We start from the raw sequence: 15,902 nt of genomic DNA, 5'->3' as shown, positions 1-15,902 counted from the left end.
TTAGGTTAAAATATATGTTGTTTAATGACATAAGATCTCGTTATTACAACATACATTGAGTGGAAAATAATATGTAGGCCCTATGTGGCAGCAATGCGTGACCGTACCAGGTGACCTGTAAATGCGGAAAAACTGTTTCCATTGCAGTTTTGCGAAAATTTCCTTTTTCGAACTGCCTGAAAAACCACCTCGTGCGAGCGTTAAATCTTTTTTGCGATATATGGGAGTTTTTGCGAAATTGACACGTTTGCATCGGGTGTATATTCAATTCGCAACTTCAATTGGCGACAAACTGGTCACTGCCAATACTTTTGGCCATGGCTGTAGGTTCACACTTTACAACATCAGGAAAATCAGATCCTTCCTGTCAGAATAAACGGCACAGCTCCTCGTCCAAGCTTTTGTCATTTCAAGACTGAAATTTTTGTCTGAGCTACTCTGTCCACACAATCCCACATGAAATCTGAGGTCAGGTGATAAGAGACTTTTATCTGTCCCCAGATCACGATTAAAGGGTTAGTTCACCCAAAAATGAAAATTCTGTCATTAATTACTCACCCTTATGTCGTTCGACACCCGTAAGACCTCCGTTCATATTCGGAACACAAATGAAGATATTTTTGTTGAAAGCTGATGGCTGAGAAAGGCTTCAGATAGGCCTCCATTGGCATTCAGTACACTTATACTCCCAAGACCGATAAAAGGCACTTAAAATGTCGTTACAAAGTCCATCTCACCACAGTGACTCTACAATAATCTTACGATGCGACGACAATAGTTTTTGTGCGCAAAAAAAAATCAAAATAACCCCTTTATCCAGCTTGTTATTGCCTTCCGCGTGTGCCTCCACGACGCATGCGCGAGAATATGACGTAGCGCCGGGGTTCGGGAATCCATGAAATGCACACTTTAGCCCCATTTTGAGCACTACGCCGAGACCTAAAGCACGATCAATGTAGAATCCAACAGCTGAGATACGCGCGTCTTCCTCTGATTGTAAACAAATCGCTTCTGGGTCATGTGTCCGAACGCCGGATCTGCCTCATATTCTCGCGCATGCGTCGTGGAGGCACACACGGAAGACAAGAACAAGCTGGATAAAGGCGTTATTTTGATTTTTTTTTGCGCACAAAAACTATTGTCGTCGCATCGTAAGATTATTGTAGAGTCACTGTGGTGAGATGGACTTTGTAACGACATTTTAAGTGCCTTTTATCGGTCTTGGGAGTATAAGTGTACTGAATGCCAATGGAGGCCTATCTGAAGCCTTTCTCAGCCATCAGCTTTACACTAAAATATCTTCATTTGTGTTCCGAATATGAACGGAGGTCTGACGGGTCTCGAACGACATGAGGGTGAGTAATTAATGACAGAATTTTCATTTTTGGGTGAACTAACCCTTTAAAGCACAGAGGAGACGGAGCCAGTCTTTAACCGTTTTTTAAATCTTCCCTTAAAACCTTTTTTTTTTCTTTAGCTTTTTGTGAGCTTTTTTGTGAATTTATTGTCAGCTTATGTCATAAATGTTTGGTTTTGCCCTTGTCTCTTTAACTTGTGTTTTGTTCAGCACTTTGGTCAGCCATGTTTGCTGTTTTTAAATGTGCTATATAAATAAAAACAAACTTGAAACATGAAGACAAGGGACCGTTCTTAGTGCGTCTCTAACTCAGTTAGCCGGATTTGATTGTTGATGATTTGACATGATCTTGGATTATTTGGTTCTTCGACGCTTATCCTGGACTTCCTGTCATAGCAACAGGTCCGTAAATTTAAACCTGCTCGCGAGCGGCTCATTTCATGTAAACAGGATTAGATTACATCTTGAGGTGATACTTAAAATCTGTCCCAGCCACTGCTTCTCTATTACAAGAGTTCATTACTGAACCAGGGGCAATAATCATTTTAAATAATAACAATAATATAAAAATATATTTGAAAATAATATTATAATGTTGTGTATAATACTACAGACCACTTGATTGAGAGATTTATTTGTGATGGAATAATTACTTTATAATTTTATTGCAGTCTTACACAGTTACTCTGAGCCGTGCATTAATTTGAGTGATGACGGATATTATGGGATGGTTTGATGCAGCACAGATGCAGATAACTTGATCTTGAACTTTAATGCTGTCACGTAACAAATCTGCTTCTAATTTAAATTAAATGAATTGCTAATTACAACATTGAAATAAAAATGTAAAGGGTGTACAAATACTATAAAATCGTGAATATAAATAATTTGTAATTATCCTTTAAAAAAAAACAGTGATCATTTATCTATTATAACTTTTATTGTTTATAGTTCCCTTATAAAGATCCAGAAATTGGTGGGGCTCTTTTGTGTAATTTGTCAAGTTTTTTGCCAGGTGGTTTTTTAATTAGGCATGATGTCATTACGTTGCTGTCTTGACACCAGCCAATCGCTGTATCGATGCATCTGCCCTCTTCGGGGAACACAAGAAAGCGCAGTAATCTTACACATACAAACTCTGCTTTAAGGAGCTCACACACTCTTTTTAAGTTTTTTCCCCCCACATTTGATAATGTGGGGCATCTGATATAAATAGTTTCTGCATCCAAACATTACATATTTTCATCACATAATTGCACAACATGTAATAAAACATATTCTACGCTCTTTTGTGATATTAGACACTGCATGAGTGAACAGGAGATGCTAGTGAGGATGAGCCGTGAAAACCGAAGAAAACTGATTCGTAGAAGGTCAAGGTTGTTCGGTGGACAATACGGAAATTTAACAATTGATTTTGGAGGAAAAGCATGTTCATCAACTGGTGGTTGGAAACGCGGAGAATTAACAAGAATGAGAAAATCAAATGAAAAGAAGAAAGCGGTGACGGGTAAGCACAGCTGTGTTGTGAATGAACTAGAGTGGGGGGATTCTGATATAGTAAATAGTGATGATAGTATGGAAACAAGTCAAGGAAGCGGAAGAATAAGGGAGAAAAGAGAAAATAATTTTAAATGGGTTAGAGCAAAGACAACCAGGCGTAGTCGCAGTTTGGTAAGAGGAGTGGAAGAGAGTGATCAAGAAAGTTTGAAATTTAAAATAGTATTGAGATTCGGCGAGGAGAAGGGAATTTCATCAATGCATCCAGTGAAATTGACAACTATTCTGCGAAACCAGATTGGAGATCTACATTTGGCAAAGGTTTTGAGAGATGGAACTCTATTGATTGTCTGTAGAAATGAAGAACAGAGGGAGAAGGCTGGTAAAATGAAGGAAATAGGATCATTCAAGGTAATAAATACAAGTCGTGTTGAAAGAGAAAATAAGTGGAGTAAAGGAGTGATTTGGGGAGTTCTGTTAGGAGTCTCAATGGAGGAAATTAAATCCAACCTAAAAGGAGGAATTCTGAAAGGTGTTCGGCGGACACAAATAACTCGTGAGGGAGCGAGAAAAGACAGTGAGGGTGTGGTGCTTGATTTTGAAGAGGAATTGCTACCCAAAAACGTTATAACGTTAGATAATATATCCCTAAGCCGATGAGGTGCTACAATTACCAAAGATTTGGACATACAGCTTAGGTATGTAAAGGTAGAAGGAGATGTGCCAGATGTGGAGAAGATCATGAAAATGGGAAATGTAATCATGATCAGCTAAAATGTTGTAATTGTGGAGGAAATCACAGTGTGGCCTACGGGGGCTGTGAAGTGATGAGAAAGGAAAAGGAAATACAACAGATAAGAACTCAGAATAAGGTTACATATGCAGAAGCGGTGAAGATGGTGAATCCAATAGAAGAAAGAAATGAAAGAAACAGAGAGGAGAATCAAACCACAAAAGAAACAGAACAGACAAATAAAGGAAAAATATTGGTTGACTTAAAGAAGTTAGTTACTTTCATTGCAGGGGCAATTAATGCCACAATGGAGATTAAATCAATGACATAAAAAATACAAATAATTGTGAAAGCAGCGGTACATCATTTAAACATCAGTGGATTGACATGGGAGGAAGTAAGAAATGACCTTAGTGCTCAGGCAAGTCAGGAACAACCATGGTTGTAATAATGTAATAATTGTAATAATTATTGTAATAATTGTAATAATGACCCTCTTGATGCAATGGAATGCTAGGATTTTGTTGACTAATGGACAAGAATTAAAAATATATATATAGAAGAGTTATCTAGCAAACCCAGTGTTATTTGTGTTCAAGAGACATGGTTGAGACCAAATTTGGATTTTAGACTAGGGGGATATGATTGTGTTAGGTGTGATAGGAGGGAAGGAGTAGGGGGTCTTCAACTATTAGAAGAAAAAGATTTGGTTTGTTTAAATGATGGGAGAAGGACCAGATTGGATGTACATAAAGGAAATACATCAGTACTGGACTTAACTTTGGTGTCAAATAATTTAGCAGGGAAATGTGAGTGGGAGGTCACTTATGAAACAACAGTAGGAAGTGATCATTATCCAGTTTTTTTGTAGAATATTAATACAGGAGAATAAACAACAAGGGGGAAGTGGATTTTTGATTGTGCTAAATGGGAAATGTTTAGTTTTATTTGTGAACGTGAAATAGACAATATAGATTTGAATGAAGATATTGAGGAGATTGGGGGAAAATTGGAAAAAGTGTTGCTTGAAGCTGCTAATGAATAAATTCCTAAATAAGTAAAGGACAAATGAAGAGGAAGGGGGTTCCTTGGTGGACAGAGGAGTGAAGTGCAGCAGTTAAAGAAAGAAATAAAGCTTTAAGAGTATTAAGAAGAACTCATAATTATCAAAACCTAATTCAATATAAACAAATGCAAGCAAAGGTTAGAAAAATTAATGGATGCATTAATGGATTAATGGATGCTCTGTTCACTATGGAAGAAATGAAAAGGGCAATATCAAGAACTGGAATGACGACATCTGGGAAGGACGAAATCTGCTACATAATATTAAAACATTTGGGTTTTTTGGCTTCTATAAAATTGTTAGGTTTTTATAATAAAGTTTGGGAAAAAGGAAAGTTATCTACTGGATGGAAAGAGTCAGACATAATTCCTATTAGGAAACCAGGGAAGGATCCATCAAATCCAAAGAGTTATCGACCAATAGCATTGACTTTACATATGGGAAAGATAATGGAAAGAATGATTACGGAGAGAATATAATTTTATTTGGTATAAAGTAGAGGAAATCTATCACCTCATCAGAGTGGTTTCAGGAAAGGAAGAGGAACTATGGATTCCATTATATGCCTACAAACAGATATTAAGAAAGCTCAGGTTAATAAGGAGTCATAGCAGCTTTTTTCAACGTCGAAAACACATATGACATGGTTTGGAAAGAGGGGTTATAAATTAAACTTGATATGATAGGAATAACAGGTAGAATTTATAATTGGATTAAAGATTTTTTGTTTGATAGATTTATTCAAGTCAGAATTGGGAAGGCTTTATCTGGAAGATATATGGTGGAAAACGGTACCCCCCAGGGAACCATCATTAGTCCAGTCCTCTTTTCAATCGGGATAAATTATATATTTTTATAAGTACAAGGAGACATTGGGCGATCATTGTGTGATGTAGTCCATGTTCTAAATCAAAGGACCACACGATAACAGTTTGTAAGATCTTTATTTTGTGTTTGTTTTACTCCAGTGGCAGTCACATGAAAGGTGCACATTCCATGGTGACTGCTAACAAAGTGAAGCATACAAGGTGAATTTGGACAAACAATGCTTGTATATTAATGTGTATGTTTCTTTGTCTTACCGGTTCCTGGAAATGCCTAGTAGGAGGGGCTCCAGACAGGAAACCCATTATATGTCATCCTGAAGGGGAGGAGTTGGTCGATTAAGGACCTAAAGTGCATGAATGTGTATGTGTTTAAAGGTTCTTGAATGGGTAATTCAACTTGTTAAAGATGAACATAGTCAATGTATTGTTTGGAAGGTTGTCATTACCCCGTAAAATGTAAATTGTACAATTAATAACTGATGAAGAAGTATGATTGGTCAGTTTGAAAATGAAGGAGGGCTTCAATCTATAAAAGAGCAGTTGAAATGGGGAGAAAGGGGTTTGTTGGATGAGTAGCTAACTCCATTTTTCCATTGCTGTTTTTGTTTAATTTATTTTTGTTCTATTTTGATTTGTACTTTGAACAGTTTTTTTGTCTTTTATGTTCCTGTTAAATTTTGAGTTAAACTACACCAACAAATGGACAGTTTGCTTTGTCCTTTGTTGCATTTTTGGGAATTTGTGGCACCCTGAAATAAATCAAGTTTTTTCCATGGACATTTATGGATGTTTGCCATGTTTTTTTTTGCTGCCTGTACTGCACTGACCATCCTACAACACATTGTTTGCAGATGATGGGGCAAAAGGGGTAAGAATATAAATCATATCACAGGAAAAATACAAGAGGCAATATAAGTAGTAGAAAGATGGTCATATTCATGGGGTTTCAGGTTTTCAGTAGATAAAACAAAAACAATCATGTTTACTATGAAAAGAGTCATTGACACACAGATAAAGATGCATGGACAAACTATTGAACAAGTTCAAGTTTTTAAATTTTTTGGGTGTGTGGTTTGATGCTAAATTATCATGGAAAGAACATATACAAAAGATAGACACTAAATGTAAAAATATTTTAAATGTGATGAGATGCCTAAGAGGATCAGAATGAGGAGCGAAATATTTATATAGCATTGGTTAGATCAAAAAAATCTAATCAAATCACTTTATTTGTCACTCTACATATGCACAAGTGCAACAGTAGGTGAAATTCTTAGGTGCAGTTCCGAGCAACATGGTAGTCATGACATGACATGTACAACATTTAAAGCAGCATCAGATTACACTGATGCGCCCACAATTACTCACAGCACAGTAAACTCTACAATAAACAATAAATAATTTACACAATGTGAGTGTAGTTCTCACAGCTTTAAACAATATACACATACTTACAATATACATATACTTTAAACAATATACACTAAACATACACTAAACAATATACATTACGCTATAATAGTAATAATAATATACAATGTACAGTATAAAATATTATTCACAGATTGAAAAATTGAAATCCAAAGTGCAATAGATGCTGTATGATAAATAAATGTGTATATAATGTGTGTTTATCTACAGTGGGTTGTGCTGAGTGATATTCTGTCCAGTGTGTGTTATGATCCTGATGGGTCAAGAGTTAAGGAGTCTGATTGTTTGTGGGAAGAAGCTGTTCTGGAGTCGGCTGGTGCGTGATCTGATGCTGCGGTACCGTCTGCCTGATGGCATCAGTGAGAGCAGCCCATGGTTCGGGTGGCTAGAGTCTCTGATGATCCTCTGAGCTCTCTTCACACACCGCCTGACATAAATGTCCTGGAGGGAGGGAAGCTCACCTCCGATGATGCAGCTGGCCGTGCGCACTACCCTTTGCAGGGCTTTGCGGCTGCGGGCGGTACTGTTGCCGTACCAGGTGGTGATGCAGCCAGTCAGCAGGCTCTCTATGGTGCAGGTGTAGAACCGTGTGAGGATGTGGCGGCTCATTCCAAACCTCCTCAGCCGTCGCAGGAAGAAAAGGCGCTGATGAGCCTTCTTCACAACGGCCTCGGTGTGGACGGACCATGAGAGTTCCTCTGTGATGTGGACACCGAGGAACTTGAAGCTGCTGACAGTATTAGATTATGGAAGTATTGTTTATGACTCCGCAGCAAAGACTCTATTGAAGAAGCTGGATGTGATACAAGCTCAAGCTTTGAGATTTTGTTGTGGTGCTTTTAAAACGACTCCTGTATCTGCTCTTCAGGTTGAGGTTGGACATACCATGCTGAATAAAACTTTAAAATTAATAAATAAACATCCAACAGGATTATGTGAGTACTGTGGACTAGAGGAATCAGTAGAACATGTTATATGTGCCTGTCAAAAATATACTAATGAACGAGACAACAATGAAGAATGAACTTAGAAAGTTGGGAGTGGATGATCTAAAGCTTAAAAATATATATTTAGTTACGGATTAGAGAGTTTATTTTTTTATCTCAAGACAAAAGAGCTGATTAAGAGAATTTAGGGTTTATTTATTTATTTTTATTTATTTTTTTTATATATGAAATGGGTAAACTCTGGTTCACACTCCAATACAGTAGGTGGCGATAATGCACCTTAACGTTGGTGCCACCCGCCATAAAAAGAAAAAGAAGAAGAAAAATGAGTGAACAGGACTTTTATTTTGCTCTGTGATGACATCATAAAGCTGCACCGAACTCCTGTGACTGTTATGGTGGTTAGACTGAAGAAAGGTTAGTGGTTTTTCGCTTTTAAATAGATACACACCGGTTTGATAGCTTTCACAAGAGGTGTAACTGATGTATTATTGAACATATCTTTGTAATATGCGCTTCATGTAACATTGGTGCGGTATTTCTGTGAGTAAATCCCTTACGAAAATGAACCATAGTTTTACTACAAAAACACCCATGGTTATTATAGTTAAACGATGGTAACTAAAAATTAACCATGTTTTTTGTACTCTAACCGTAGTTTAACCATGGTATTTGTGGTAAAACTGTGGTTATATTAATGGTAGTCAATTAGCCATGGTTACTTCACTTTTACTATAATAAACCATGGTTCATTTATATAAGTGAAGTATATTCACATGTTAGAAACAAAAGGTGAGTCTCATATCGTGACCTATATTGTGAATCCGCTCATGATAAACACTAATTCAGACATGAAGAAACTGAGCTTTTCAAAACTCAGAGTCAATTGAATCGAATGCTTTACCAAATGACTCACTGATTCGAAGCTTGAATCGCCACTCAAACATAAGCAAACTATAAATGTTTTCATGACAATACATGTATCCATAAATATACAAATCATTAAACACCCAATGTAAATAATACATTAATATGACGTGTCTGTAATTAGTTATTTTATTTATTTGTAGTGTTTTTTTGTGGCTATTTTTAAGGCCATGAACTATTTGCCTGACTACTGAACTAATAGAGACACAATTATTTTTCTTTCTGTGAATTATTATTCTCCTCTTAAACATGACTTTGTCCAAACACACAGGAGAACTCCTGGAGAAGCCTCTGAGATCCACGTGACACTGTTATAAAGATGGCGTTGATTAAACAGGAGAGTGAAGACATAAAGATTGAAGAAGTGTTCAGTGTGAAACATGAAGAAACTGAGGAGCAAACAGGTTAGTGTCATTCTCAAAGCTGAACTCAGTCCTGTGATCCTCTACAGAAATGAAGGATATATTTGAAGAATGTCACGCGTGTCCTAATTAAAGCAGTTTTATTTGACATGGAGACGGTCGACGTGTTGAGATCACATGACCAGAATGGAAATAAAGTGTTTGCACATGAACTTTAGAGGACATCTACACTCGCATTATATGGACTCTATCAGGGCTGTGCACAGACATTTGGAGACGCAGTGGCCCAAACCAAAAAAACGGCACTATAAGGGGGTTGAGTATCATCTTAATGTAAAGACTGAATAACAAACCTTTTAATTGTGTAAATACAATTGTTAGGCTTTAGTGCTAGTTCAACTTAAGTTGTTGAAATTATGCTTCCAAAAAGTTGATTCTGCGCTAATTTGATCTCATATTTAATGTTTAAAAAAAAAAAAAAAAATGTTGTAGATTTAAGTAGCAAATGAGAATTGCAAAAACAATTCAAAATATATTTTGAGACAAAATGTCTTGTTTATGATTTTCAGTTTTGCTCAAAGTAAATAAAGCAACTGTTTTTCAATAACAGAAGAATATGTAAGAGTATGGTATTTGGGGTAAAGGCACAATAATAATAAATAGTTAGCTGACTTTTCCATTTTTTGACATGACATGGTTCGAATCAGATGGTAAATGTCATATATTAGATTGGGTGTCCACCTTAGTCCACCATCATATTTATAATGAAACCATTAGATTTAAAAAAATATGATAATAGTCATATCATATAATAAAAATATTTGTTTTTTAGTACTGTAAAGCTTTATTAAATTATTATGGGATCTCATTCAATGCTTTCAGAATCTATACTTTTATAACATATTTTAATAGATTTTTTTGAACAAGTATTAATTTAGACATGATTAAAAGCTCATTTTTCTTAGGGTGTTCCTTTAGCCCCATTGTACTCCATTACAACTTAACCTTTTTTAATTGTGTATACTATTAATATGGTCTTAATAAAATAGCATAATGTTATAGATACTAAAATTAACTCAGATGATTGATTATGACGGGAAATATACTTTACAGCAGTTAAAGTGTGACAAACTGTAATAATACTCTATATAATGATTTACCTGCTGGAGCTTTGAATCCAGCGAAGGGCATTAGCCTCCCTTTGCTCTCTCTTCTTTCTTGTGAAGTCATTGTTTTTTTGTCTACAAAGTGTTTGGTATTATTTATATTAGATCAGATCAGGTACAATAATTTAATTTATACTATTAATTATCTTCCAAGAACGTGGATATTTTGCACAAGTTGTTAGCATTATTAAAAGACCGGGAGCAAAATATTACAGACAAAAACAAACTACCAAATTACTAATTCCGCAGATCAACCACTGTCTGTATTGTGGATTGTAGTTTGTAATCGACCTGTTAATGGACGATATTCTGGAACTGTCGTCTCCACAGAGAGCGGGCATTGCCACAAACTGAGCGTGATTCCTTGACGCGAGCGGGAAAACACGGAGCAAATTAACGGAATTATTGGGTTTTTAGCGGAACTGAACGCTTTTATGGGAATCCTCCACCTCAGCCGACGAGGGCAGAGGGGCAGAGCCCTGGACTCTGTAAGATTTCACTTTAATATACGTCACAATGGGGCAAAAACTACCAGAGGAGAACCATCCTCAGAGAAGGATGAAAGTAACACATCCAACTAGGGATGTTCATTTAATTTATTTTCCCTTAACCGACATCCTTATAGCCGCTGTGCCCTGAACTTTAGGTCTCCATTGCGAGAAGTTCTTTAGCTAGGTCTACGGATTGGCTTGCAGCTGATCTGGACCTTCGCCATCAAATGGCGGGATTTTATTATATCCCCATAGCAACACCTATCGGTGATGCAGTGTCGAGAGACCGACTCGAAAGGGAACGTCTCGGGTTACCTAACATAACCTCGGTTCCCTGAGAGGAGGAAACCAGACACTGCAGACACTGCCATGTTACATGACTCACCTTTATTTACTGTTAATGGGAAATTTTGGACGAGAAAGCCTGGCTCTCAGTCTCCGCTCTAATTCATCCCAAAGGTGTTCTATCGGGTTGAGGTCAGGAGTCCTGACTCTAGAGCAGTGGAGACGTGTTCTCTGGAGTGACCAATCACGCTTCTCTGTCTGACAATCCCATGGACGAGTCTGGGTTTGGCAGTTGCCAGGAGAACGGGACTTGCCTGGAACTCTTGCTAAGGAACTCTTAATGCGTCACCAAGACATTTTGGACAATTTCATGCTCCCATCTTTGTGGGAACAGTTTGGGGACGGCCCCTTCCTGTCCCAACATGACTGACCAGTAGGCCTGTCACGATAACAAATTTTGCTGGACAATAAATTGGCCAGAAATTATTGCGATAAACGATAATATTGTCGTTCTGAGACCATTTTCATCTAAAATAATGGCATAATAATGCAGGTACACCTTTTCAAAGATCAATAAACTTTTATTTCTAAAGACTATTTAACACTGAAAACGGAAAACATTTTAAATATCCACAATAAATTAACAAAACAAAAAAAGCAATGGACACTCCTGTTAACAAAAAACACCTGCACAAAAAAATGCACTTGAATAAACAGCTGGAAAACTGCAGCGGAACTTGTGTTGTAGGTAGTGCTGGGAATCAATTAAAAAAAATTAATGAATTAAATCAATTTTTTTATGTAATTAATCACGATTAATACGTTTTAATGTTTTGATATTGTAATAATTTCAGTTACTATCTAAAATTAATGTAGAGAATTTATTGACAGTATATTTTAAATATGGTTCTGTTCCCGTTGTTCTGTGATGAACATAAAGTGACAGGAGCACTGATGATGTCTGTCATTAAAGAACAGCCACAGCCGAACATGCGCGGGACAGCGCATGAGATTCGCGTCATCTTATTTCCTCACAACTCTTTAAGTTCATTTAAGACTCCTAATATGAGAATACTCAAAATTCTCTGTGTTGTTGTTGTTATTGTTTGTCCATGAGCAAAAGAGAACTCGATGGGAGCAGGAGACTGCGTCGAGTGTGTGTGTGTGTCAGAGTGTCCCTCGGTTAGCTGACATGAGACGCAGCTACACAGACAGGACACTGACACACACACACACACACAGGACATTGATATACAGCGCGTTCTCCTGTGTCTTGTCACGCTTAGAAGCATTTACATGTATAAGAGCGTGATCATGTAATGTATGCTCGGCAAAAATGAATATAAAAACGGATGCTGGAAATTATCACGGCCGGAAAAATTATCAAGCTCTTTTTTTTATTGTGCGATTTAATAGATTTATTGAATATCGCGACTGGCCTACTGACCAGTGCACAAAGCGTCGCTCCATAAAGACATGGATGAGCGAGTTTGGTGTGGAGGAACTGGACTGGCCTGCACAGAGTCCTGACCTCAACCCGATAGAACACCTTTGGGATGAATTAGAGCGGAGACTGAGAGCCAGGCCTTCTCGTCCAACATCAGTGCCTGACCTCAAATGAGCTTCTAGAAGAATGGTCAGAAATCCCCATAAACACACTCCTAAACCTTGTGGAAAGCCTTCCCAGAAGAGTTGAAGCTGTTAGAGCTGCAAAGGGTGGGCCGACTCCATATTAAACCCTTCTTCAGTAAACTTATTTCTGTAGGTTTTGATGGCTTGTGTTGTATTTTATGTATGTTGTTCTGTGCCATGAAACTTGTGTTAACTTGTATTTGTCTTTTTTCGCTTTAGGCCTGATGCCGCTGAAAGAGGAGTGCCAGGAACTGAATAATATAGAAGATAAAGATCAGTGTGAGAAACATCAGGATTTCATGACTGGAGAGAAATCCATGAAGATGGAAAATATTCAGAAGACCAAATCTAAGAGTAATTTAAATTGTGGTCAGTGTGGAAAAAGTTTCAGTCGAAAACTAAACCTGGAAGTCCACATGAGATCTCACACTGGAGAGAAGCCTTACTCCTGCAAACGGTGTGGAAAGCGTTTCACTCAAATACGAAACCTTGATGTCCACATGAGAATTCACACCAAAAAGGGTTTTACCTGCAAACTGTGTGGAAGTAGATTAACTCAAAAACGAAGCCTTAATGTCCACATGAGAATTCACACTGGAGAAAGACAATTCATCTGCCAACAGTGTGGAAAGAGTTTCAATCAAAAAGGAAGCCTTAATCTACACATGAGAATTCACAGTGAAGACAAACGTTTCACCTGCCAACACTGTGGAAAGAGTTTCAATCAAAAAGGAAACCTTCAAGCCCACATAAGAATTCACACTGGAGAGAAGCCTTTTTCTTGCTCTCATTGTGGAAAGAGTTTTACACATCAAAACACCTTTAAAAACCACATGAGAATTCACACTGGAAAGCCGTTCATATGTGATAAATGTGGACAGAGTTTCGCAACAGCAGTACGTCTCAAGTATCACATGAGAATTCACACTGGAAAGAAACCGTACACATGTGATGATTGTGGGAAGAGTTACAGTCACAAAAGAAATCTTCAGGCTCACATGAGTTCTTGCAAAAGAGGGGAAATCGTTTATGTGTTATAAATGCTTCACAAGTAAAGTAACCACAAGGATTCTCTCAAAGAAGTATGGTTTTATGTCATCAGTAGCTGCGTTTCCATTACCCTTCAAATTGTGCAAGTTAGAATTGTGAATTGAAAACGCATCGCAAAAATTCCCATGTATTGCAAAAAGTTGCCCTGTGTGTACAAAAGGCAGGACCAATGCCTTGAGAGCTTTAGGTGCCTCACCATTTATTCTTACTCACCGATAATTGCAAAACACGTCCAGAGAGACAAAGCAATCTTTGCACAAATCTTGGGGAAGGGATGCGGCCTCTCCAGCTAAAAGGAATAATGTATCAGAAAGCCACTGCAATCCACCAACATTCATCCCAACCCCTATCTCCCTTTGTTGGTGGAAGTGGATGTCGCCATTAATCAAGCTCACCTATTCCCCTTCATCCCTTCACCATGGACACCATCTCACCCCAGCACAGATACAGTCAGCGTCTGGTCTCTTCATTGTATTACCCTGTAAAACTCTACGAGTAAGACAAAAGTAAGACTTTTCATGACCAATTTGAGACTTCCAGTGGATTGTTCATCTCCTTTATGTTTCCTCTTCTTTGCTCATATTCTCTTCAAGATGTGACGGTACAGTAAACGATACATGTTTACTTTTACTTTTCATTTTAACGGAAAGGGTGGAGTGATCAATTAACGACAGAAAGGGAAATGGAGGCAAGGTCTATTTAAGCAGGTAGAAGGACACGTCACAAGGTATGCAAGTTGATTCGTGAAAGAGAGTGAAGGAAAACCGCGTGGAATGGAAGATGGCGTTTGTTCGAACTGATGTTACCCGTGCAAGCTGTCTGATGCGACGTGGAGTCTGGTGATTCCCTAGTGGCGCTCTTCAAAGACCGTCTGCTGTGTGGAAAGCTGTTCACAAGAGTCTAAAGTCCGTTAAACTTTCTTCCTGGAGTCTGGTGAAGTCCAATCTTTACTCCGGTTACGATTCCGTACGCGAAAAAATGGGTCTGTGTGCCCGACGCGCAATCTCACACTCATTCACACATTATCAAACACACGCATTCCATTCACATCCGCACATTGGTTTATTGCTTATACGTGTTTTGATTGTTTTAAGTCTAATGCCAAGCATTCACATTATAATTAAGTTTTATACTACAGTTAAATCGCACCAACAGCATTAATATTCTGAACAGCAGCTATGCTAATTATTTCCCATCTGCTTTTCTGTTGTTATCTCGGGACACTAGTCCCGAGGTAACTAGTTCGTCAGCTCCAGTTTGTATCCAGCCTCTCATGGAGACTTCAGATGCCCCGACACCTGTGATGAGACGACTCGACGCCTGTGAAGAGACGACTCAACGCCAGCGTTGTTATGGCCTAAAATAATACATGATTGATTAACTTATCCTAACATTTTTTCTTTAACATTCTCTTTTCTAACATTTTTCAATGTACATTTATGAAATGCACTTTCTGTGAAGCTGCTTTGAAACAATGTGTATTGTGAAAAGCGCTATACAAATAAATTTGAATTGAATTGAATTGAATTAATGCATTTTCGTTTAAGATTGCATGTTTTGTTTTTCAACCACGAAATGTGTATTCAATAATGTATTTTTCTTTTCCTCTTTTTGTTTTATGAAAAGTTTGGCATGTATGTGGACACACGAATCTGCCAGTGTGGACGTCCAGTTATAGTCAACTCTTATCAGCTGGGATTTCGGCTGTAGCGTCATTTGTGAACTGTGATTATTGAGCGTGTTACCTTATGATCTATAAAGATATACTTTTTATTTAGTATTTGCTTTTTTTATTATTTGATTTAAACAAGTACCCTTTTTGAATAAAGAAATAAATTCCATTGAAATTGAAGCTTGTTTGGTAATCTTTGTTTTTTGTGTAATCAGTGGTTTTCTTTGCTATCTGGGGTTGTTTAATTTTTATCAGTTTTAAAAAACTGTCTGGCGCCCGAAGTTTGCATTAAAGAGAAATGTATTTAATTTAAGGGCAGCCACCACCATTGTTATAAAGATCACAACTGAGTTACGTCCAGTTAACTCAGTTTCTGGAGTCCACCAGTACCTGAAGAGTTGTGTGCACTACAGCTGTGACAAATATAATGGTAGTGACCATTTTGTTTTCACAACA

The 15,902-nt window shown here is 37.6% G+C and overlaps 1 protein-coding gene across 1 annotated transcript; it reads left to right on the top strand.

Annotated features, from left to right (window-relative positions):
* Window positions 1-8,220: 8,220 nt before the first annotated feature.
* On the top strand, window positions 8,221-15,624 carry LOC307129444 (uncharacterized protein). The gene is made up of 3 exons (XM_079821851.1): window positions 8,221-8,278; window positions 9,060-9,192; window positions 12,944-15,624. The coding sequence occupies exons 2-3, from the start codon at window positions 9,108-9,110 to the stop codon at window positions 13,762-13,764; spliced, it is 906 nt and encodes a 301-aa protein (XP_079677977.1). The 5' UTR covers window positions 8,221-8,278; window positions 9,060-9,107; the 3' UTR covers window positions 13,765-15,624.
* The last annotated feature ends 278 nt before the right edge of the window (window positions 15,625-15,902 follow it).

Source organism: Gobio gobio (genome assembly GCF_949357685.1).
Source record: "Gobio gobio genome assembly, chromosome: 7".
Lineage (NCBI taxonomy): Eukaryota > Metazoa > Chordata > Actinopteri > Cypriniformes > Gobionidae > Gobio > Gobio gobio.
Note: the sequence above shows the minus strand (reverse complement) of the source record. Positions and strands in the feature narration are given on the sequence as shown.